General features: G+C 38.3%; 1 protein-coding gene across 4 annotated transcripts in view; it reads right to left on the minus strand.

Moving 5' to 3' along the window:
• The window catches only part of ARMC8 (armadillo repeat containing 8), a 104,321-nt gene that overhangs the window by 21,298 nt on the left and 58,394 nt on the right, over positions 1 to 24,629 (minus strand). For all 4 annotated transcript variants that reach the window (XM_055413056.2, XM_055413032.2, XM_055413062.2 and 1 more), the window contains 3 exons: positions 22,635 to 22,730; positions 3,921 to 4,003; positions 3,528 to 3,609 (listed from right to left, as the gene is read on the minus strand). In XM_055413056.2, the coding sequence (XP_055269031.1) occupies positions 3,528 to 3,609; positions 3,921 to 4,003; positions 22,635 to 22,730 (261 nt within the window). The remainder of the gene's footprint in view (positions 1 to 3,527; positions 3,610 to 3,920; positions 4,004 to 22,634; positions 22,731 to 24,629) is intronic.

Here is a 24,629-nt window from a genome sequence, read left to right on the forward strand (position 1 = left end):
GGCCCTCAGGTCTGTCTTGCTGGAGGACTACAGCTCACCGCTACATGGAAAAGGAGACAGACACGAGTCAGGGATGGGGTGCTGTATGTAAAAAGTTTGAAGACCAGAGAACTGCTCTGAGGCAAGTTAACCCAATTGATTCTACCACATCAGGCACTTATGAAACCACAAAACTGCCCGAGGGCCTAAGCCTTTCCGTTGCTTCTGGAAGGACCCGTCTGAACAGGAATGTGGATGGATCAAACTATGACACAAGAGCAAGGTGAAGAATTGATTCTCAGGACTGGAATCACATAGTCCTGGTTCCGACCGTCACTCCTTCACTTATTAGACGTGTGAACTTAAGCATATTTCTTCACCTCTCTGAGACTTCACAATACTTCCTTGATAGGACTATTTAAGATTAAATGTCATTTGCTGAATAATAAGGGAAGTGGCATAGCATGGAAATAAGAACGCAGAATGCCTGAATGCAAATTTCAGTTCAATTACTTAATAAGTTTATGAATTTCTTGCCTGTAAAATGAGGATAATAACAGAGTCTACTTCAGGGATTTGTATGAAAATTAATATATAAAAAGATTTTAGAGCAGTAACTATCACACGGTAATGGCTATATATAAATAAGGTTTTAAAAAAGGTAACTCCTTGCCATAATTGCTATCAGGCACAATATCAGACTCATACAAGTTATACAGCAAACTATCATGGACTCTTGATGATCTTAGAGAAGACAACACAGCATGATGACAAAGGTTAATTGCCATTAACTATTATCAGAATCCCTTCCTTCTAGATTCAAAGAGAGAAGCCTTCATTAGCACCACCAATTATTTGCCATATCCACTTCAAAGAAATCCTTTGCACTTGGAATCGGACCAGGATCAGGCTTCTGACCCTAAAAGGAATCCTAGAAGTTCTAGTTACGCAAAATGGAAATTGATCATTAAAAAAAAGAAAAAAATTCAGAGAGATAAATGATTATCTGCTTTCTTCAGCTAAATCAAGTCTGAAGTTCCCATGTTAAGAACAAACAAGAATTATAAAATCAAAGCAATTCTCTTAAAATACTGTATTTTAACTCTCCTGTGAATTGTTAGCTGGGTGATAAAGATCAAATCTCATATACTATGCTGGCTAATCTCTGTGTTTCTACTCTAAGACCCTGTTCACCACCACCCCGCTTCCCCTGCCATGTTCTTCCTACATCTCTATCCATGCTTTAAGGTCATATTATTCCAGAAGGCTTCCTGAAGCCCTTCCAAAAAGAAGTCATTCTATCTTCCTGAGTGTTGACTGCTACTGTCTGTGACCTCTCTTAGGGCCTGTACTACTGTCCACTATTCAAATTCTTTGTGGAGCCCTCCCAATCTCCTTTCCTACTTACAAACTAAAGCTTTTTGAAGGAATATCTATAATAATATCTATAGTTTAATTTATCCAGGCCTAAGTGGCACTGCACAAAGTGGGCACTCAAAGAATGCTTATGAATTAAGAGAAATAAGGATTTTCCAAAATTATACTACTTAGAGAATCATTGGTTGAAATAACTGAGCACCAAACAAGGCTTTAAAAAGTTGCTTTGTTTCTGGTCTATGTGTTCAGGAATTTACAATAATATGAATTCAGGGTAGTGTATTTTGGGAGGAAGGGACATTCTGTGTCTTGTTAAGAAAAAAAGTGACTTTCAAAATGTGTATTTTTTTTAAAAGAACCATTAATAAATAGTTACTACTTGTTCTACAAAGTTGCTTTACTTTTATGATTAATTTTAAAAAATATTTGTTTTACAGAGATTCATGTGCTTTTATCAAGTTTTATTCTCAAATTAGATAACACTAAATGATAAAACAGAAGAGATACTAGAAAGATTCAAGAAATTCTTGAAAAAATTTACTCAGTAAAGTATCAGATATATAACACATGAAATTTAGAAGCTGACATCCAACACTGACCAAATAGAATTTCACCAAAATAAGAACAAAAAATAATCCACAAATGAAAGTTTTAGTTAAAATTGAATGCCTACTCTCCTATAGTTTGCTAATCAACATTTAAAAACAAAACAAGAAAAAGGGGGAAAAGAGTCAATAGACATGCAAGCAAGCTCTGAACTAAGAAAAACCTAAAAGTACCTGAAATAAATCACTCATTTACTTTCAGGCTTTTAACACTATACTTTAAATGTGCAAACATAGTAACAGTTTGATGGTAATTATACCCACATGTACCCAAGCACACAGATCCTTCTAGACTGCTCACCCAACTTGTGCCCAGGCAGAACTAGTCAGAAACCACATGCTCCTCCATTTCTGATTCATATGATACAGGGGTACTGAGCTGAGCAATCAGAAAATGGCTCCAGAGAAAATATCTGGAAGTTATTTTGGGAAATAGGAGAGCACTTTAAAAAAAATCTTGAATGGACAGAATCAATAAACTAAGATGAAGCTGCTGCAAAAAAGGTGCAATCTAAGAACAAGAAAGAGTGGCAACAGTAAAATTCCTTTCCTGGGGAGAGCACTGGTCCAACCCTTCCAGTTGGTGCCCACCTCCCACCCGGTGCCCAGCGTGCACCTTCCACCACAGTCCTGAAGGCGTGCTCCGGCCTCCCACGCACACCACACGTAATGTTTCTGCTCTTCAGGCTGTTCCTCTCTAGGAAATCCTCCTGCCTTCCTTCTGCCTCCAAAGTCACTTTATAATCTGACAGAAGCTTCCCCCAACTATTCTAACTCACAGAAGCCTCTACTGTAACTGATGCTTTAGGCTGAGGGCAAGAGCTCTGTAGTACAATTTTTGGTAGACTTACTGTGCCCAGGGGCTTTCACAGTAGGTACTAAAAAGCAAAACAAAAAGCCAAAAACTTAGACAAAGAATCTGCAGATCAAACGCAAAGTATACAGTTGCTTAAAAAAAAAAAAAGATGGTGAGACCACAGTGACCTGTGGTTCTGTAATGTATGAGGGATAACATTATTTGCAGAAACCTGATGAATATTCTAAGTCTCAATTCAGATAATTCTTTGACCTAAACCACCTTTTTTTGTGTGTGTGCACCCTCAAAGGAAAGACCTTTAGGTCTTAACAAAGAAGTCTTTCTGGAGTGGAGAGGCAGGAAGTAACAACTTTTTGAAAATATTAAGGGAGTGCCAAAAGACTAAGAACAGGTTATATTTGTAAATGGCTGATTCCTTTCTTTTTTAATAACTAAAAATCACAAAGACGACTCTGGATATAAGTCTAAAGTGTGATACTAGTCCCAAAGGGAGATCAGATGAGTGACTGAAGTTTTATTTAATGAAAGAAAGCCAGGTGTGTACTTCCCTTGTCACACATGAGATGCTGACCTCAGAGACACAGTCCGCGTGTTCTCAAGAGGCTTAGAACATCACATCTGAGGAGATAAATGTTCACAACACTTTAACATAAAAATCAGACACACTCCTAGATCAGGGAGACCTGTCAGCTACCTTGCCCACTAATGGCTCTGCGGGAATAGGTGTGGACTTGATGTTTTCTTCTTACCTTCATTAAAGGTTTCCACACGGCATGATCCTGGAAACTGGTTCGAAGCTGCTGCACAGATCTAGATAAACTGTGCAAACATCTACAAAGAATAATCAAAATTAGCTTCACAAGAAGCCAAAACTTTTCCTTTTAAAACACACTGCTGGGCATTGCACAATTACTAATATACATTTCAAGTTTATCTACACACATCGTTAATTCAACTACTTCAGGGCTTCATGGGCTTTTGAAGCTAGCTTCTCTGTTAAATAGTGTTACACACTGTATGAATTCACCTCAGAATACTGTCAAGTAACATTTGGATTCTGTGCTTACTTGGTGAAGGTCCGGAAAGGAAACAGGTTAAACACATGGCAAAGGATTTTTATTCAGGCCATTTAAAGCTCATACCTGACGGCAGCTAACCGCACCTTGACACTAGACTCAGACAAGCCAGTCACAATTCGGTCCATCATATTTTCAGTCTCAATGATCTGGAGAAAAAGGTTAATGCTGCATAAATAACAACACGAAGATGACAAACTTCACCGCTTGTAAATGCAAGTATGTTAATGTCCATTTTACGTTTAATGTTGTTTTTACAAGAGTTTTGGCCTCTGGAACAATCACTTTGCAGTGGGGGCAGACAGCTGATCAGAAAGGTGGGACTACCCCACCAAGGAACTGCCAGGTGGAATGGTAGGCATAAGGGGCAGATTATGTTTTCTTATTTTTAAAGACACTTAAAACAATAATTACATGTGATAAATATTGTGGTGGTACTGCATAAATAGTTTTGAGAAAAAGCAAGATATAACTGAACTACCATTGGGCAGGTTCCTGCCAGAATGAGCTTCTCGAAAAATCATGGTCCACACTCAGTCCTTAAGAAATCTTTGGGTTTCTTACAGAGTCACCCTGTGGCCACTCTCTTACCAAGCAAACTGAAACTAAGCTAAATATTTAGAAAAGTAATCTTTGTCAACTTTCATTGTAGCACCAAGTCCTGCTACTTGTAATCATTATAGTCATGAAGCTTTATTATTTTTTAAATTTAGAAAAAAGACAGCCTATGATTTTCCATCAAGAAACAATGTAGAGGCACAACATAATATGTGGAAGAAATTAATCTGTGTGGTCCTATGGAAAAACAGCATATTAGAAAAAGAGCTAACGCAAGCAGAACACAAATATTAACAAAAACAACTACTATTTGTTGAGCACTTCTATGTGACAGGCATTGTGCTAATAATAAGTATGTTACATTCTGAGAATTAAGACTTTTGTAGGCATTATTGTTCCCCATCAGCACATTAGGAAATTGAGGAGTCTAGATAATTCAGAGTGTGCCTAGCATCACAGAGCTGAGATAGGAATGCAGGTGTCAGACTCTGGAGCCCTCATGCGCAGCCACACTTGTAATACTGCCATGGTTAGAGAAGGGCTGGGTCTGTGCTCATCAGGTAGCTCCCAGTGCGGGCAACACAACTGGAGTCATTATTTTCACCCAGGAGAACACCCAGTTGGGGAAACATGTACAAAGATCACCTGTTGAGTTTAACAAATTCCCAGGCCAATTAAATCAGATTCTCTGTGCTGGGCCCAGGCACCCGAATGTTTTTAAAAAGCTCCTCAGTTAGAGTCCAGGGTACAGTGAGGTTGAGGGTCACTGACCTAGACTAAAATGAGAGGCGTTAGAAGCCTGACCTCAGAACAGAAGAGGATGGGAAATCTCAGGATGTTTAAGTCAAACGGGAAGAGAAGAAAACAGAATTGAAATGAACGGTGCCTGGGAGAAAGACCATCAGCTATTAAGAACAGGCAACCACACTGCAGTCATAGGGCAGGAGGAATGCTCACTGTAAAGAAGAAAAAAAGAAAAAAAAAGTAATGATTTGCAGGTTCTAAAGCGGCTGATGAAAACTTACACGTTGATCTGTTTCTCACCCTAGACCAAACCCCATCTCATCCTTACCTTTGTGCACATCCGCCCTCTGTCCTCACTGTCATCTCCAGCCCCTGAACACCACCTTTCTCACTGTCTACTGATCAACCTGACCTTCATATATCTTCTCTCTGACCTGGATGTCATGCTCAGATACTCCACATAGTAGACTCCTTTCCACTGTCCTCCCACCTCTCAGTTCTGCTTCAGATCCCCAAATGCTGACTATTTACAATAGCTAGGACACAGAGGCAACCTAGATGTTCACAGAAAGATGAATGGATAAAGAAGATATGGTACATATACACAATGAAAGATTACTCAGCCATAGAAAGGAACACATTTGAGTCAGTGGTAGTGAGGTGGATGAACTCAGAGCCTGTTATACAGAGTGAAGTAAATCAGAAAGACAAAAACAAATATTGTACATTAACACATAATATGGAATCTAGAAAAATGGTACTGATGAAAACTATTTGCAGGGAAGCAGTGGAGATGCAGATGTAGAAAACACACATGAGGACACAGCGAGGAAAGGAGTGGGTGGGACGAATGGAAAAAGTAACATTGACATATATATTCTGTGTAAAATAGATAACTAGTGGGAAGCTGCTGTTTAGCACAGGGACCCCAGTCTGGCACTCTGTGATGACAGAGAGGGCTGGAATGTGGGGAGGAGAGAGGCTCAGGAGGGAGGCAACTTATGTATACTTAATGGCTGATTCTTGTTGTTGTATGGCAGAAACCAACAACATTGTAAAGCAATTTTCCTCCAATTAAAAAATAAACAAATAAGAAACCCTGCTGATATTAGAATAGAAAAACCACCAACCCTGCCTGCCTGGTCCCAGGGCACACCACCCTGCTCACTGTGGGCCCACGAGCCTCGCACTCTGCTGCAGGAGACACCATTTTTCTCATGATGTTAATCTCCTCCTTCTAGTGCTTCTTATCTCCCTCAAACCCTCAGTCCCTCTGCGCTCACCTCACTCCACAGGGACACTGCTTTTTCTGGGACACAAGTTGCCTCAACTCCCCGCTTCTCATTAACATGTCTCCATACTTTTCCTTACTCCTGTTGAGGCTGGGTACTTCCAGCTCAAAGCCCTTCTCGCTTCTCCACTCCCCTTCTTGAATCTTTACTCTGCTCTACGCCACTGAGTCCTCTTCCTCAGTCTGCCCCACTTCCCATTCCCACTTCTATTTAAGACATAAGTGTCCAAACTTTAGACTTTTCACCCCTTCCCTTCCTTAAATGGACATGCATCCCAGAGCTCTGTTCATCCTCACTCTACATAAATGAAAAGGTTGTGACTTCGAAATCAGCTCGATATGGATACTTCTTTTTCCTGAACTCTAGCTTCATATTCCCAACTGCCTGCTCAATGCAAACTGAATTTCCATGAAGTCTAACCCATTATGTCCCACGCTGAGTTTATCTTCCCTCCTAAATGTGCTCTTTCTCCATGTCTGTCTGTCTGTCACTCTGTTAAAGGTGTTATTATTCGCCCCATCACCCAGGCGCTACATTTGTTAATTCTGATTCCATCTCTTTCTGAACACCCAATCAAGTGATTTTGCACTCTACACCTTTTATTCATTCTCTTACTAATCTCACTCCAATAAACTTGTTAGGACCTTATTACTATTTCTCTGGGATTACAGCCTTTCCCAAGTTATCTGACCTTCTGTGCTACAGCAACTGTCAAAGACTGCTTGACTGACAGGTTCCTTCAGTCAAGCACTAGCCACTGTTCTTGAAAAAGGCAAGGCCAAAGCAGGACCTTCGGCATGGGAAGGAAATTAAAAGTTGGGGCAAAAATCTGGGCACTGAATAGCTAGATGCAGAAGTCTGAAAGCTCCTTCTCCATGACTTGGGAAATAATTCCTACTTAAGAATAAGAAGGGATAACTTGGGAGAAACAATCCCCTGTATTGAGTATAATCACATTACCAGAAAATAAAGTGTTCAGGGCTGGGGAAGGTGCAGGGGCAGGGACACCTGGTTATGCTCCAAGAACTGAGAAATACTATTAGACTGGCTCTGGTGCTTAAGAAACCTGGGCACAGTAAATCCAGACTTGCAAGAGGCTCCTGGACAATATTTACCGGCAGCATCCCACCAAAGATGTAAATCTGCCAAGGCACGTGACAGGTGTAGCAATCATGTAGACATACAGATCCATTCCTGCATCTGAGCAACTTGCTTGACCTCTCTGGGTCTTCATGAAAACGAGGGGATACAGCAATAATTAATTTTACCTCCAATTCTTTGCAGCCAGGGAAATAAAAATTGTGTTAAGTCTGTCTGGGCAAAACTGCCGTGATGTTCAGAAATGACATGGGGAGCCAGGTTGGTTAGAAGAGACTGGAGATACTGCAGGACAGGGGGACAAAATCAGGGAGCAGGCAAGGAAGGGCAAACAGGACACAGCTCCTATTTACATGCCCACATTTACCTATTCAGCAAATATCTGCATGCCCCCTGAGTGCTACTAGGCATGGTTTTAAAACTTGAAGATACAGTGATGGGGGAGAGAGAGCCCTTGTTCCCAATAAACTTACAGTGTTGGATAAGCAAGTGCAATCAACTATTTAATGAGTGCTATGGCACTTGAATGTGTGTCAGTAAGAGCACTTTAGGAATGACACAAGTCCTGGGGCTAACAAACAGAGTGAAATAAGTACAAAAGGTAAGCAGGAAAAACGCCCATTCTCAAGAATGGGAGTTCTATTATCAACTGGGAAGTGGACATTAATTCGAGAAGAGAATGTTCTGGCTCAGACCAGAGAACACTGGAGAACTGTGCTAGTGGTCAGTCGCTGAAACACAGAGTGGAGCTTTGAACTTTCTTTCAAGTTTCCTGGGGGGTGTGGTGGCTAACACTTTGGGGATAGAGGGGAGCTATAAGGTAGATGGAAAACCTCACTCCTGATTTAGGATATAAAGTAGTAGAACTATCTGGAAGTATATTCCCTTCAGACTATTAGTCACAGTCTATCAACATGTCTGCAGCAGGAGGCCCAGATTTGCAACTAAATTCATCGTAGCAGAACCCTTCTAGGGTTCCAGAAAGCACACTACTTAAGTGTCTGATCTACCTTTTCTATTAAGGTATTAGTCAGGGAGCAAGTGGGTAAAAATGATGCAAAGGCAGAATGTGAATGAATCTAGGTTTCAAACCCAAAAGAGTGCCCTGAGAGGCTACATGAATGAGCAACAGGATCTAACTGCAATTGTAGCCTTGAGCGTACTGAGACATCTATGCAGGGATAAAAGGAGCACTATAATGAATGCACTAACCAAAATGAGGATTAAAATGTGATTCAGTTCAGTTCAGTTGCTCAGTCATGTCCGACTCTATGACCCCATGGACTGTGGCACACCAGGCTTCCCTGTCCATCACCAACTCCCAGAGCTTACTCAAACTCATGTCCATTGAGTTGGTGATGCCATACAACCATCTCATCCTCTGTCGTCTCCTTCTCCTCCCACCTTCAATCTTTCCCAGCATCAGGGTCTTTTCCAATGAGTTAGTTCTTTGCATCAGGTGTCCAAAGTATTGGAGTTTCAACTTCAGCATCAGTCTTTCCAATGAATATTCAGGACTCATTTCCTTTAGGATTGACTGGTTGGATCTCTGTGCTGTCCAAGGGACTCTGGAGAGTCTTCTCCAACACCACAATTCAAAAGCAACAATTCTTCAGTGCTCAGCTTTACAGTCCAACTCTCATATCCATACATGACTACTGGAAAAACCATAGCTTTGACTAGATGGACCTTTACTGGCAAAACGTCTCTGCTTTTTAATATGCTATCTAGGTTGGTCATAGCTTTTCTTCCAAAGAGAAAGTGTCTTTTAATTTCATGGCTGCAGTCGCCATCGGCAGTGATTTTGGAGCCCAAGAAAATAAAGTCTGTCACTGTTTCCATTGTTTCCCCATCTATTTGCCATGAAGTGATGGGACCAGATGCCATCATCTTTGTGTTTTGAATGTTGAGTTTTAAGCCAGCTTTTTCACTCTCATCAAGAGGCTCTTCAGTTCTTCTTTACTTTCTGCCGTAAGGGTGGTGTCATCTGCGTATTTGAGGTTATTGGTATTTCTCCTAACAGTCTTGATTCCAGCTTGGGCTTCATCCAGCCTGGCATTTCTCATGTGTACTCTGCATGTATGTTAAATAAGCAGGGTGACAATATACAGCCTTGATGTACTCCTTTCCCAATTTGGAACCAGTCTGTTGTTCCATGTCTGGGTCTAACTGTTGCTTCTTGGAGGCAGGAAAAAGTCTAGAACCAAATCCAGAGAAACGACTTTCAGGTCACCTGGGAAGGAGATGGTAGCGGCCACTGCCATAGTAGCTCTCTTCATGTGGGTGAAGGTCTAACAGAGCACTGGATAGCTTCTCAGATGTGGGGCTGGAAAGCCAAATACAATAAAACACATCCTCCAAGGTGTCTTTCAACGACCTTAGTACTGTGCTGTAGAGTTGATAATGATGGACAGCCAAGTCCTAGTCCCTGCAAAGGATCTTTAGGTCTTTCCAGGTTTAAGAGCAATGCGAAGTGGGGTCTGAAGTTGTTCTGCCTGGTTCTTGGAGATTCCTCACCATAGCTCAGCAAATATGCCCTGTGGCATAGCTTGTTGAATCTGCTCTAAGAGAGAGATAGGCAGACATTGCGTCTGGCCAGGAGGAATATTAGTAATGGACTGAATCCCCAGAGTGGAGTCATCGCTCTTTTCCTGCACTTCAAGGGGACTGGTTTGTACATTTAACTACAGAATTAAAGCATACAAAAAATGCTGTTCCCTAAACTGACCACATTTGAGGTCAGTGGGCTGGGTGCTATGTACCCTCTGCTGGTGTCTTCATCACTACATGCTTTTGGTAAGCTTTCTGTCTCTGACATTGAAGCTCTAGTGGGGAAGATGAAGATCAACTGGAATAGCACGTTTGGCTCCTGTTTTGGGACAGGAGATCCCTATGGCCTGGGGGAAGAGAAGGGGTCAGCCTAGAGCATCATGGGGAAAATGTAGAACCCAGGTTATGCTAAGGCAGAGGTTTATAGCATACATGGGAATATTACCAAGTTAAAGGTGAAAGCTGCTCAGTCGTGTCAGACTCTGCAACCCCATGTGGCTGTGGCTTAAAAGGGAATTCCCCAGCCCTCCATGAGCTCTAGTGGATCTATAACTTAGTTGTGGCCAAGTCATAAGCCACCTCTTTCTCAGAAAACTGAAGAACTGAAGGGTCAGAGAGCTAAAAACAAAACAAGACACAGCTACTCTTCCAGCAAGACCCAGGATGAAGCATTTTCCAAGTACTACAAACTTCACAGTGTACTCTGACCTGTGATGAAATCAGATGAAGATGTGGAAATGGAAACCAGGCAGATTCTTAGCGGCGTCACCAAACTTCTTAGACAATTCAAAGCAGGTGGGCTCAGTTATTTATGCTAATGTGCACAATGGCCAGATAAACACAAGTTAATTCCAAATGGGCTTCTGTGAAAGGTTCCTAGAAAGAGTTCCAACAGAGGATAACAAAACAGAACTGTCCAGTAAGAGTGAAGACTTGGAATCAAACTTTTAGGTCAGAAGAGACTGCCATCTAAGAAAGTCTAGTTAAAGCAGCAAGGACTAAGCAGTCAAGCAGACTGTAGCACAAGGAGGTCAGAGAGAAAGAGTAGGTCTGGCAAGGAAAAAGGATCTACAAGAGCCCTGAACCTGTTATGTCAACACTTCAGTCTCGTAAGTGTCAGTCTCAGGGCACACACTTGGGCCTTCCTACTTGGGGCCACTTACATAAGGTCCAGCCCCTCATCCAAGTTATCTTTTTAAAAGATGAGCCCTGTGAACACAAGATCAGATAACAGTGCAGTTGACTGGCTTTGGAAATGAAGTAAAGGCTGGGAGGATGAAAAGGGGTTAAGAGATAATGAAGTAAACACTAGAGTGAGGTAAGTACAGCCAGCTGATCTGGAAGACTGAATAGTATTTGCAGCGGTGTGGGGAGGGATCTATTCCTACAAGTAGAAAATCAAACTTTTCCTAGGTTTTAGGATGTGAGCATACTGATTTTGCCACAGAATACTTAACTAAAGGATATGTTGCCATGCATATCATGGAAATGCTACAGCACTTAATATTTGTAACTCCTGAGTACATCCTCATGCCATTACTCCTTTATTAAAACAAAGCAAAACAAACAAAATCCCCCAACAGTACATGGCCTTCCATGAATCAAGCAAGGACAGCTGCAGTGCTAGCTCTTAAACAGGTTCAACTGGAAACCCGACCCTCTTACTGCATTCTTCTGCATGGCATTAATGGCAGCAGACATAACTCTCTGAAAGAACTAAATGAACTTATGGCTGTTAATTTTTACTTGAATAATGTTCAAATTTACACAGGTTTTAGAAATTAGCTCTGTAAAGGTTTTAAAATCTACAGAGGTCTTAGAAATAAACCTCTTTATTGACAATGAGGTCTTCGAAGTTCAGAAAGATTAAGTCACTGATTCAGGTTCTCTAGGCAAATTTGGGGCAGAGCTGGCAAGTCAACTCCACCTGATTTTCTGACTTGTAGTTTGAGGTCCTTTCTGCTCACTGTACTTAAGGATGAGATATTTGCTTAGCCTCAGTTATGAAGTTGAGGCCTGAGTTTGAAAATTAGGAATGAAGATAACTTAAAAGTCTTCAGGGTTGTAGGAACTACAGATTACTTATTGACATCATAGGCCAATAAAGATTAGTATATACTATACAAGGCAAGAGAGGGCATCGTTAATGAGCTAGACAAAGATAACAGAAAAGGTCCAATTCACAACACCTACATGAAAGAAAAATAACAAATCATTCAGCCTGGGTTGGGAGTATAAATGCCAAAGGTCAGAGAGGTTGCAAGTCAATGAAGAAAAGTTACGAGAACACTGTGAGGAAACCACAAGAGTGAATTCCACTGACTGTGAAATTCAATTCCCTTATAATGTTATCTCCATTCTAGAATCAGGGCCCAGCTGCAGCAGATACCAGCTAAACAGACTAATATTCTACTCTTCTCAGGCTGCAAGCCCTACATGCTCTGGATGAGACCTGCAGGTTTCCCCAGCTACAGCCTATTCTGTCATACTTTTGCCACTGCTCCATACAAGATTTTCTGACATTTTCCTCTAGCATATATTTAAAGAATAAAGGATAATTTTTACCAGAGACTTTATTTTTTCTCTAAAATATACACAGTTTCTCTAAAGACAGATTACTGATCAAAACATTATATCCTGGAGTCTCAGTAAACATTTTACAAGGCATTTCTTCCCTTCTCTCAGTCTTCCACGGCGCTTCATTTCCACATTCATACCAAACTTCTCTAACTCCACAATCTTGGGAGATAGGGGTTTGGGGGAAATAGTATACGTCCTCTCAGCCAGAGAAACTGAAAAACCAAACATCCTAAGAGTTGTTCTGCAGGGCCTCCTTTTGGTCTTTTCTCTTGAAGGCACTGAACTAAATTAACATCTAAGCTCTCCTGCAGGTCCAAGCCTGGGAGCAGTATCACTGCTTTAGGAGTGGAGGACAAAGAGGAGGGGGTTCTTAGGGTGGGCCTTCTGTATTTCATTCTTGCTTTTAAGCCTCTTTAAGTGGCGTTTTGTAATTTCTACCTCTGGACCTTTTTATCTTCTTAAAGTGAAAGTAGCTCAGTCATGTCCGACTCTTTGTGACCCCGTTGTAGCCCACAAGGCTCCAGTGTCCATGGAATTCTCCCGGCAAGAATACTGGAGTGGGTAGTTGTTCCCTTCTCCAAGTGATCGTCCCAACCCAGGTCTCCCATACTGCAGGCAGATTCTTTACCGTCTGAGCCACCAGTGAAGCCCAAGAATACTGGAATGGATAGCCTATGCCTTCTCCGGGGAATCTTCCCGACCCAGCAATTGAACCAGGGTCTCCTCCACTGCAGGTAGAATCTTAACAGCTGTGAAACTTCATTTATATAAAGTGTTTAAGAGAAACAAAAGTTCTAAACTTTTCTACACTGTAGAGAAAAAAATAGGAGAACTCTCTTGGCCCAAACTGTCCTTCTCTTGAAACCAAAAATATAAATATAGCATGTGAGAAATACTGACACTTCTTCAGTCAAAAACCTATTTCTCTACACATAAGAGTTCAATTTTAGAAGTTCAACCACTAGCTTTATGGCAGAACAAAACCTAAACAGCTGCTGAGTTACACTTTTAGTTTAGCACATAGACAAAACCATTATAAGTGACTATTCAAACAACAGAACTAGAAACTTCCCCTCCATATTCTACTGTTTTTCAGGGGTCTGAATGATGTGCTGCCCCAAGAACTATGCAATACAATGGCTTGCTCAGCCCCTGCTCCTCAGCACAAAGCTGTGCATGCAACAGTCTTAAATATCCTACAGGTTGGCTGGCTGACTTCTGATGTCCAGACACACACAATTTACTCAATAAATACAAGCATAGTTATCTATCAAGTACTGCGTTTATGGAGCTTACATTCTAGTTATGAACATTACAGCTTGATAAGAGATAACTACTAAAAGAAGATTTCAAAATGCTGCCTCAAGTTCAAATCTATTCCATAAGAAAGCTGTCTACAAAATAAAATTCTGAGATGACATCATTAACTCTGGATGCTTCCTCTCCAGAATATTAATTTACAGTGTACTCATATCAAGATAGTGGCCTTACAAACTAACATCTTCAATGGATGCAGAAGGAAAACAGATATGGAGATCTTTTATTTCTTAATAGAAGGAAAAGATGAGAATGCTTTTAAGTAAACTTCTTTATAATATATAAATGGACTTCAACTATAGCCTTATTTTAATCATATCTAGGTGGATCATGGCAAAACCGGCTTTCAATGTAGATGAGACTTTACACACACACGAGGCGCTAGAATTACTACACAGCAATTTAGTGTCTCATTCCTTAACTGCATTAAGTTGTAGGCTCCCACAAGCTACACACGAGTCTAGTGCTTGTATTCTTGGGAATACAGGAGGAGGTATATCTTAAATGCCACATGAAAAATGGATGTGATTAATGAATCTCATTATTCACTGTGTACCAAAAACTATGTGAGAGAAAAAACACATTTTCTGAATCTTATACTTTGCAACCACTTAATACAGATGATTAAGCTTTCTGAATTCACAGCATTTTTTTTTTCAGACTATCACATATCTGCCAGTGAAATTTCTTGCCATTTCATAATTTGGCTCTAGTGGATATTTAATTTTAGATGAGTAATGAAGTGGTTAACAGCACAGGTTTTAGAGTGAGAGAGACTGGAATACACTTTAGGGGCTACCAATAATTGGCTGGATGGTCTTGGTCAAGTTTCCTGATTTGCAACAGCTTACCTTACAAGGTTGTATAAGGTTTAAGGAAGATAATGTGCTAATGCACCTTTATTAGCACAGTGCCCAGCACACAGTAAGTGTTCAATAAATGGTAGTTCTGCTAAGTTTGGTTTCCCAAACAGATTATCTCTTGATATAAATATCTGAATTACATGATTTTCACATGCCCCATACCGCCATGCTGCAGTCTATGGTGTCACAAAGAGTCAGACACGACTAGGTGACTGAACACCACCACCTAACAGAATGCTTCATATGTAATAAAGGCTAAATAGATATTTACTTAATAATGGAACTGGATGGATCTTAATTTTTCTCTTTGACAAGGTGAAAAATCTTATACTGACAACTCTGCTAATCAATACACAGAATGTAAGGTTTCCTACCATAACCAAAAGCCCCAATTACCATTCAATTTGTCTGGGATCTGTCACATGCCAAAATCATTCAAACAAGGGAAACAGCATGTAGGACAGCATCCAGTGAAAATGTCATACTGTCAACACTTGACAATGCCTCTCTTTCAGGAAGTCAGACAACTGATCTCCAAGTCCCCCCACCCCCCCACCGCCTCCCCTGTGGTTTTGGTAGGGTCCCATTTCTTTCTACAGTCCAAAACGAAGAGGCGAATGAGAAATAGTTTTTCATCAAACTGGTTTGTGGGTGTTTCTATTTAGCCATGCAGTTTTAGCATAGGGTGGGCAAAGTTTTTCTGTAAAGGGCCAAACAGTAAACTTTTAGGCTTTCTGGGCCATGTGATTGTGCAAAATAGCCACAGGCAATGCATAAACAAGTCAACATGGCTGTATTCAAATAAAACGAAAGACATTTCATCAATTATACCTCAATAAAGTTGAAAAAAGATACAGAGAAAGAAAAACTTTATGGACACAAATTAGAATTAATTTACTTTTTATGTCAGGAAATATTACTCTTCTTTTCATTTTCTTCTTCCAACCACTTAAAAATGCAAAAACCATTTTCAGCTCACAGGCTACAGAATTATTATACAGGTGATAAGTACCCACGGGGTATAGTTTGCTGACTCCTGTGCTAGCATCAATATAGGGAAGTGTGTAGCACCGATTCTGGTTCTTCATCACAAACTCAATCTTCTCAAGGTCTACTTCTCCACAAATATTTTATCATCCCAAACAATTCATTCATTTCTAGATAGAACATTCTTGAAAATCCAACCAAGTCACTAATTTTAGCTCTACATAGACCATAATATAATATGGTCTTTAACATACACCGTATTTTAGCCCATTTCTTGGTTTATTAGATATATGTCTTAATTATAAACAATGAATGAAACAACCAGTTTGTACTTCTTATTTAAAAAAAGAACAAGAACTGTAATTCAGTGATTTATGCAACTACAATACCACAAAAACAATATAACTCTCAATTTTATGTCTCCATTTAATGAAACTCTAAACTATAAGTTCATTACTTGACTGTATAAATACCTCTATTCTGTATATAGCATTATCGCTCCCAGGTTTGCTTCTTTCAGTATGTTGAAGGCCAAGGGTCTTAATACTGTGGGCAAGTGGCAAAACCTGGTCCTGTCATGGTGAACTCTCAAAATACTTACCATCATGAATCAATGTTGCAGAGTTCATTTAAAATTCTTTAGTAGATTAGCTTTCAGATGATAACTAACAATTTAACTACAGATTAAATCAAGTAATTCTGAATTCTGAATGAATTTGTTGTTATTCAGTAGCAGAACCAAGTCCTGAAGGGAGATATTTCTGTGGTACCGTCGAAAACCTTCAAAACGTTCAAGGCAATTGTTTCAACATGTAGACTAAGGTTTAGAAAGAATTCTCTGCATCTGCCTGATTTCATGGCAGAGACAGAATTTTGACAGTGTACCTTTTAGATAACCATTTAGAATTACTGAACTTCACAAAATATTTAAAAATGTAAACTCATGGTACAATTATACTCTTATACAGAAGACCAATAATAAAATAAAATAAAGCTACAACAAATGATTTAAAAAGTTCAAAGTGCTTATTAAATTTTTGAGATATTGGAAAGATAGTAAAAAAAACTGACCTAAATTTACAAATATACTTTAAAATCATATAACTTCAAAAACACAGAAGATTTACATTTGTTCAAAATTTGAACATGTGCATTTGGGATATGGTTTCAGAATGATGATTCTTTGGAGAAATGACATCTATGGCAATCATAGACAGTAACAATTAATACTTAGATAAAGTTAGAATTTGGTCTCCTTACTTTGCTTAAGACATCTACTACCTATGATTTTAACCAATTATTGATTTATATTGTAAATTCTATTTCATTCCAAGAAAAGCAAAAGTGTTTTTGTGCTTCAGAGGGCATGGTATAGCAACAAGAAAGTTTTGAAAATGAGTATTTTAAATATATTTTAAAATATAAGGGTAGGAAGACAACATTAATAAAAGATAAACTAAGGAAAGAACCTATGCTTCTGAATTATAAATATTCTTTTTACTAAAACAAATGACTAGTAGTCTTGGAAATTTATAGCACAAAAGCAGTCTTCACTATAAACCTTTTTAATTACGCCCCAATATCATTCAATTTTTTCCCCCTAATACACTTAAAAATATATTTTTGGTAATCTTCCAATAAAATTATTCATGGAAGGTATTCTAACAGATGCTTCCATTTATTGAGCACGTACAGGCACCATGCTAGATATTTCAAATACACTGTATCTCAAACTAAAATGTCCCTGCAGATAAAACTTCCTTTGCTAGGAAAAAGAGGGTATAAGACAAAGTCTCAATCTTCTTTGCTTTCCTTTCCTCGTTTTTGTCTACCTATACTTCTCAAAAAAACTGTCTAGGAAAAAAAACTGTTGAGTTTAAAAAGAAAATATATCTCACCCTTGGCTACCTTCTTCACATATGTTATGTAAAAACCACTGTGACTAGTCTTGTTCCCCTTACAAAAAACAGAAACTTAATATTTCACGTTTTTGATTCTTGTAGAACAAGCATTTAGAAAACATCAAAATATTAAATTATTCAATTCCAAGTTGATTCAAGGATAGGTCCACTGATATTACCATGTCCACTTTAATTGGTTCCAAATAATTCTTTGAGTCCCTTGCAAATTCTTACTGGCATTTCCTTATTTTTCTTTGACTTACTAAGGTTTTATTATAAATTCTGAATATTAAAGCTGTGTCTTTACTTCTCTTTATCACACCTGCTGTTTTTCCCCCTCTCTCCACCCATCTGATATTATTTATACAATGGAGGCAGTTCAATCAATCTATGTAGAATTAAATTACTGACCTTCACTAATTATGATTTTCATAAAAATCTGACATTCATTAATCGGGAATTATTTTATCCAATTGTATATCACTTTACAGAATAGGTTGATTTCTACAAGTTGGGCTAATTTCTATAAACCAAATCATACTTTTATCCCTAGGGGAAAAACTGTGCAGATTCACGTTTGTGAGTGCTATACATCTTTAAAAATCACACATTTAGAAAGGAAAAAACTAAGAAATGGTAAAAATTATTTCAAAATTAAACAAGTACCATATCACAAAACATGTTCTCTTTGATCTGTATCAAAGTAAGTAGAAGGCATGCCCTTGGAATTGTTTGCCTCTTGAAAACAGAAAATTCCTATATCCTCTCTATGCTAAGTATAGTGAAACCCCTTGCCTATATAATCAGATGTAGGTTTTCTCTATTTTAAATCTCCTCTCTTCACATACCCGTAGAATTGAAAGTTCTTAAAGCAGAGAGGCCCATTTATAATACAACTAACAGTGCTTAACAATCCAATTTTGCAGTATGGTTCTATTATCTGCTTGTGTTTTTTTTCCCATTCATCCATTTATTCTTCAAATACTAGTTAAGTGTCAACTATGCACTCAATAGTATTGTAGATGCTGGGAATACAGTGAGGAACAAAATACAAAATATTTAAAAAATCCCTGCCCTCGTGGGGCTTACAGTCTAGTTCCTCAAAGGGGATCTCCAGCTAAAATAAAAGTACTCAAAATCCAAGAGGAAAGCTTTCTGAAAGCCTCCATTAGTCTGATGTCTCAAAGGAGCAAAGGCTACAATAAGTACTACATTAACATTTGTAACATGTTTTATTTTTATCAAAAATAAAAATAACATGTTAAGTTTATTAATTTCCTTAAATTTTAATTTATTAGTATTTAATGTACTCCTAATTTCCCTCAATTTACACTTCCTAGCTATTTCTGATAAATTCTATAACCTCCTTGAAGAAAGTAAGAGAGACAATCCTTATAAATTTCCAACCTAATTGATGATCAATAGGTACCAATCAAGAGATGGTCTTCAAAAAAGCAGTTCTTTGTTATAAAACAATGGACTTCACAATTACAGGACTGCCACTGCTGCTTCTGCATGACTTAACCAACTGACTGGGGTTTTGATTGGGATACCAGTACTTCAAATAATTTGTTAGTTTTCTAACTTATTTGTTACCGTCCCATTAACTGAACTTATACTTCTTAGTCAGCATTACTATGTTGTAAAGGTTATCATCAGAAACTAGACTTTCCCCATGGCAAAGATTACCTGGCATTTTACCTAATTTTTATCTGGCATAGGTGTCAGTGCAGGCACTGCTATTGTGCTCTGGACCCTTCTTCTACCGAGCTCTCAATTCCTACTCTGCCCTTGCCTTCTTTAACCAAAATTGTGAATTATCTAAGTTTAATATGGCCAGGCCACATGTGTTGTCAAGCTGAGCGGTCCTTCATCTTTTCTTGGGCTTCTTCTCCCTCTTCATGTCACAGCTAATGGTAATGTTTTCCACTTTCACCGCAGGACACTTTGCACCCTCTTTCATTGACAGGACACCACAGGAAATCAGGAAAATTGTAGGTATGCCACAGAGTGATAAAGGATGCCAAGCTAGGAATGAGGATACCAACTTTGCTCTGCATAGGATACCGAAAGATCCAGAGGTATTAGAGGAAATGTCACTCTGCATATGATTTCTGCATTTTCATTTCTATATTTCTCTCTATATATATTCATTCAACAATATTCATTGAGTGCTTATGAGGTTCTGGGACTGTTATACAGTTAGTTACTTTTAATGGGAACACACCAACACTGCTTCAAAGCAGGACTGGTAAATCTCTGACCTACAGGTCATATTCAGTCTTCAGCTTAATTTTGTGTGGCCTAGAGAAAAGGTATCAAGAAATGAAATCACAGCAGGCCTTAAGAAGTCTTTAGAAGCAGTAAGATAGAGAGAGCCGTAATTCCATGAAGAGAGGGGGCCTGTATCCTTCTCCTTTACTTCTATGTATACCTCTGTCTCTAGTTCTCTGCTCTAGTTTTCTCTCCTTCATTCTGCCTCAATTCCTTAACTGGTCATAAAAAGGCAATGGGATAGATGTTACTTTCTATATTTACTGAATTGCATTCCAATCTTCAATTTAAAGGACAGACCAACTGAACACCTCTTATTTGTATCCTGGAGCAAATATAAAGCCTTTTTGTTGCTTTTGTTTGGGGTGAGGGAAAAGGAGGGGGTGGAAATAGGTCTACAGTCTTTGAAATCTCTTTCAGAGATAACCCACTCATTAACTCAGTAAACCAAAATTCCATCTTGGCATGTATGAAAATTGCATTAAAAAATAAAACAATAATAAACATTGTACTTCAAGAATCTACACCAAAAAATGAAATACAATCAAAGTTCATTAAGGCATAAGTGTAAAAAGTAAATAAATATTTCATAGAGAAAGTAAACAAAAATCTATCCAAATAATTATTTCAACAAAAAAATAGAATAGAAATAAATGCATTCAAAGGAAGAGTTATCATTTATCATTTTTTTATACACTGAAAATAAGAATTCTCCACTAGAAACTGTTTTCATGCAGATTTTATCACAAAATTATTTTATATTTTTCAGTTTACAATTTCTCTCTTCAGTCATTTCTATGAACTGTAAATTATTCACTTAATTCTCCAGAAATTAAATATCTTCCTAAAAACTCTATAGAATCCCCATTACATCAGCATACCACAGTATCTTTTCTTCAGCACACACAAAAAAAACTATAATAATTATAACTTATTCTTTATTTGTCATCTTTCTACAGAAATTATCAGGATTTAGCCTTACCAGGAAATTATACACATTATAAATACAAGTTTAGACTACTAATCACCAGACTGTTATGTTGTATTTCTAGAACACGATATCACAAATTAAAGTCATTAATTCCAAAACAATAGTTTATTAACAAAAAAGTACAAAGAAGTACAAATGGACATCCTATTTCCCCCTCATTACGGTCCATCTGTCTATCTCCCTTTCAGTCCACGGCATGGCCTTCTTGAGCTAAAAGAATGGGTAAAATACTTCTTTTTCCATTGGGTCCTACTAAACCATCCCCAAACAAATCATTATGTATTTAAGTTACACAGTCCACATCAATTTTTTAAATGGTTTATCTATACGAATTGCCATAAAAGCCTCTCCCCTTGGCAACATACTATGTTCCTAAACTGAATGAAACATATGAACATCAATATCCAAAAATCATGCTTAGACAGAGGGAATATCGTATCACTAGTATGTCTGCCTTGAAGTAATAGTTTACAAATTAAAGCTTAGAGGTGTTGAAAAGGATTTTCATAGATATTTACTAAAACATATCAAGTCAAAAGCATCTTGTTAACTGAACTAAATTGAGGTACATGGAAAACATTCAGCTTAGTTGTGTTTTCTGCACAGATTTTAAATCAAAGCTACTGATATATCTAATCTTACTGCTATTAATTTCAATTTTCTCCAATAGTGGTCCAATTTATTTTAATAAACCTACAGTTAATTCCAAACTTGCACTTCTCTCTCTGCAAGCCCAAAGTACCTCTCTAAATCATGTGAAAGTCCCAACACTTGTGATTTCTCTCTCAGGGCTCCTTAAAATACCAATACAGGATAAGGTTTAGTAAACTGCCACATTTTGCTTTCTGCTATGGTTCATCAAGACAGAACATATGAATTAATTTACTGATGTTCCTAAAGTCTTGTGTATAATTTATTAGATTATACATTTTTTTGTGTAGTAAGCTCCAGGCTTTTGGTCTGCAGAGGGAGCCAGATCAGAGCTTACAATACTTTACTCCCTGCATAGAACTATTCTCATGAAGAACATGAGCTCAGTGTTGGACTAGACTGCAATAACATAAGGTGCTATACCAGTGATACATTTTTTGGGAGCTGGAAAATTCAGATGACCACTCACTAAACATAAAATCATTATTCCACAAAGATTTTATTCACATCAAACTTGCACAGTAGCAAAAAAAATCAAAACATAACTAAGCCACACATCAAAGAACAATATACAATAGAGATATGAATTTCTCAATGGCATTGGAAAGGATTTCCATAAATAACATTTACAATTCTAGTGTTAGGTCTTTCAAGGTATCTGAAGCTTCACAGTGCTAGAATTGATTTTTATCAGAACACATGCAAAAATGTGCAACATAATAATCCATATTAATAACACAAAAAAGCACGCCGGTTATTTGTCATTCCAGCATGGCCATGCCACTCTATGTTCTAAAAAAAACAAACAACCCCCCAAATCCGGGTCCCATTCATTCTTCAATTATGCCTTTAGTCACTCTGTTTTATTATATTCAAACAGTCACTGTTAGTGCTCTTCACCACGACTTTCAGGTTGACGTCACTCCCTGCCTGCTGGCTGTCAGGACTGGGGGACGCCCCTCTCCCAGACTCACCTTCTTCCGGATGTCTTCATCGTTTGCTCCGAGAGAGGCATAGAGCTTGAATGCAGCCTGGCGAAGTTCATGAGCATGCTTTAAGTCATGATCAAGCTATAGGAGGAAAAAAAGATGTGTTCCAACCCAGTCCACGTATTAAATTTTCAATAAAACTAATAGAGTTGAAGAAAAAAAAAAAAAGCTTAACAGCTACTAACATATTAGTGCTGGTTATTTTGGGGTTTGGCTCACATATGACTAAGACCTTGCTGGGTCTGTGTCAGGAAGACCTGGAATTCTTGCAGTTTGCTTCTGTCTAACACTGGTACATGAAAAACCTTTGTGATCTTTGAGCCCTAAAAATTCAGTGTTTCTTTAGTGGCACCAATGCTTGCTTGTACCAGTTGGGTTTTTTTTGGCCATGGCATGTGGAATCTTAGTTCCCCACCCAGAGACTGAATCTGTGCCCCAGCAATGGAAGCGTGGTGTTCTAACCACTGGACCACCAGGGAATTCCCCACCAGCTCTTTGAAATGCTCTCACAAACATGGCATACTCAGGCCTTTCCAGCCCTAGAATACAGCTGATAATTTGAATGCTGCTGAAGGTTTTCCCAAACATAAACAGTGCTAGCCAAATTTCAGCATTTAAAAAGCTTTTTAGAAGCAGGAAAATCTTTGTAAAAATACTTAATAAACAACAGAAAATGGTAATCATTACTATCTGTCTATTACAGCTACCTGAGAGTTGTTTTCAGGAGACTTTTTTGGGATAAATTTATTAAAATTACTGGTATGAAATAATTAATGCTGTCTTTCACATGCATAACTGGCTTTCTCAGTTATCAGTTCTTCCAAATACCTAATTTATCACCAAACCACCAAAAAGATAAAAAAGAAGTATGTTCTTAGGACACTTTCAGTGACTAAATAAGAACCAATAAACTTATAAGGCATATCAATAAATAATTTCACAACTAAGAGGTATAACTTACTCATCCAAATGATGGCAACTTTTTCCAAATAAGTTGCCTTGGAAAACTTCACCCTTATGCAAAGATGTAGGTGTTGTTCCTAATATTCTGAGACCTTCTTTTGAAAATTCCTAAAGAACTGAATGGCATACTAGCAAGAAAACCCTGACAATAACATATTTTCATCAACTAAAAGAGTTTTAACTGTCACTGGTGTGTGAAGTTGGAGAAACCCAGCTGGGTAACGTCATTTATAGTAACAACAACAACAAAAACTCCACAGTAAAAAAACCTGAAACTCAGATGGGGTGGTTCTAAAGGCAGTTCTTAAGCGTAGCTCCAAAAATATCTTGATCAAAGCAGGCATGGATGGCTTATGGGAGGAATCTCCCAATATACAACATTCATTTTTTGATGTGTAAGTTCTAAAATATGTGTTCTTATGTCTTAACTACTTTCCAGCCATAACTCACTGGAATACTGACTTGGATTTAAAAAAGTATCATGAAAATCACACATTTATTAACATGCAAAAAGTCCCTTTTCGGTCTAGTATCCACACTTCTATGTCAGAAACCAAGGTCATCAAAAATAAAGATGACAAAACAAACTAATATTCAAGTTTAGGAGATTTTTAAAAGTCATTATTATTCCAGTTTTACTGTGATGGAAAAACCCTAGGAGAAGGGATAATCTATATACCAATTAAATGTTTTGTACATATGTAGGTCAGAAGTTCTTATAACTGTTTCTTCACTCTCATATCCATCAAAGTGTTCTATTTGTCTTGCTGGGATGCTCAGCTAAAGGGGTTCATGAGGCTATAGCTAGGACTTGCTCATATATCTTTATACTGGGAAGTACTGTGTCAGTTTGAACAAGTAGTCAGAGGGAAAACAGACAAGGCAAGCTGGTTCAATATAACCTACCACTCCTGGAAAAACAATACTATTGAGGGAAATGAAAGTGAAAGTGGCTCAGTCGTGTCTGATTCTTTGCGACCCCATGGATTATACAGTCCATAGAATTCTCCAGGCCAG

This window comes from Moschus berezovskii, chromosome 1 (genome assembly GCF_049115385.1).
Source record: "Moschus berezovskii isolate FMDL1 chromosome 1, NW_MosBer_1.0, whole genome shotgun sequence".
In the NCBI taxonomy this organism is placed as follows: Eukaryota; Metazoa; Chordata; class Mammalia; order Artiodactyla; family Moschidae; genus Moschus; species Moschus berezovskii.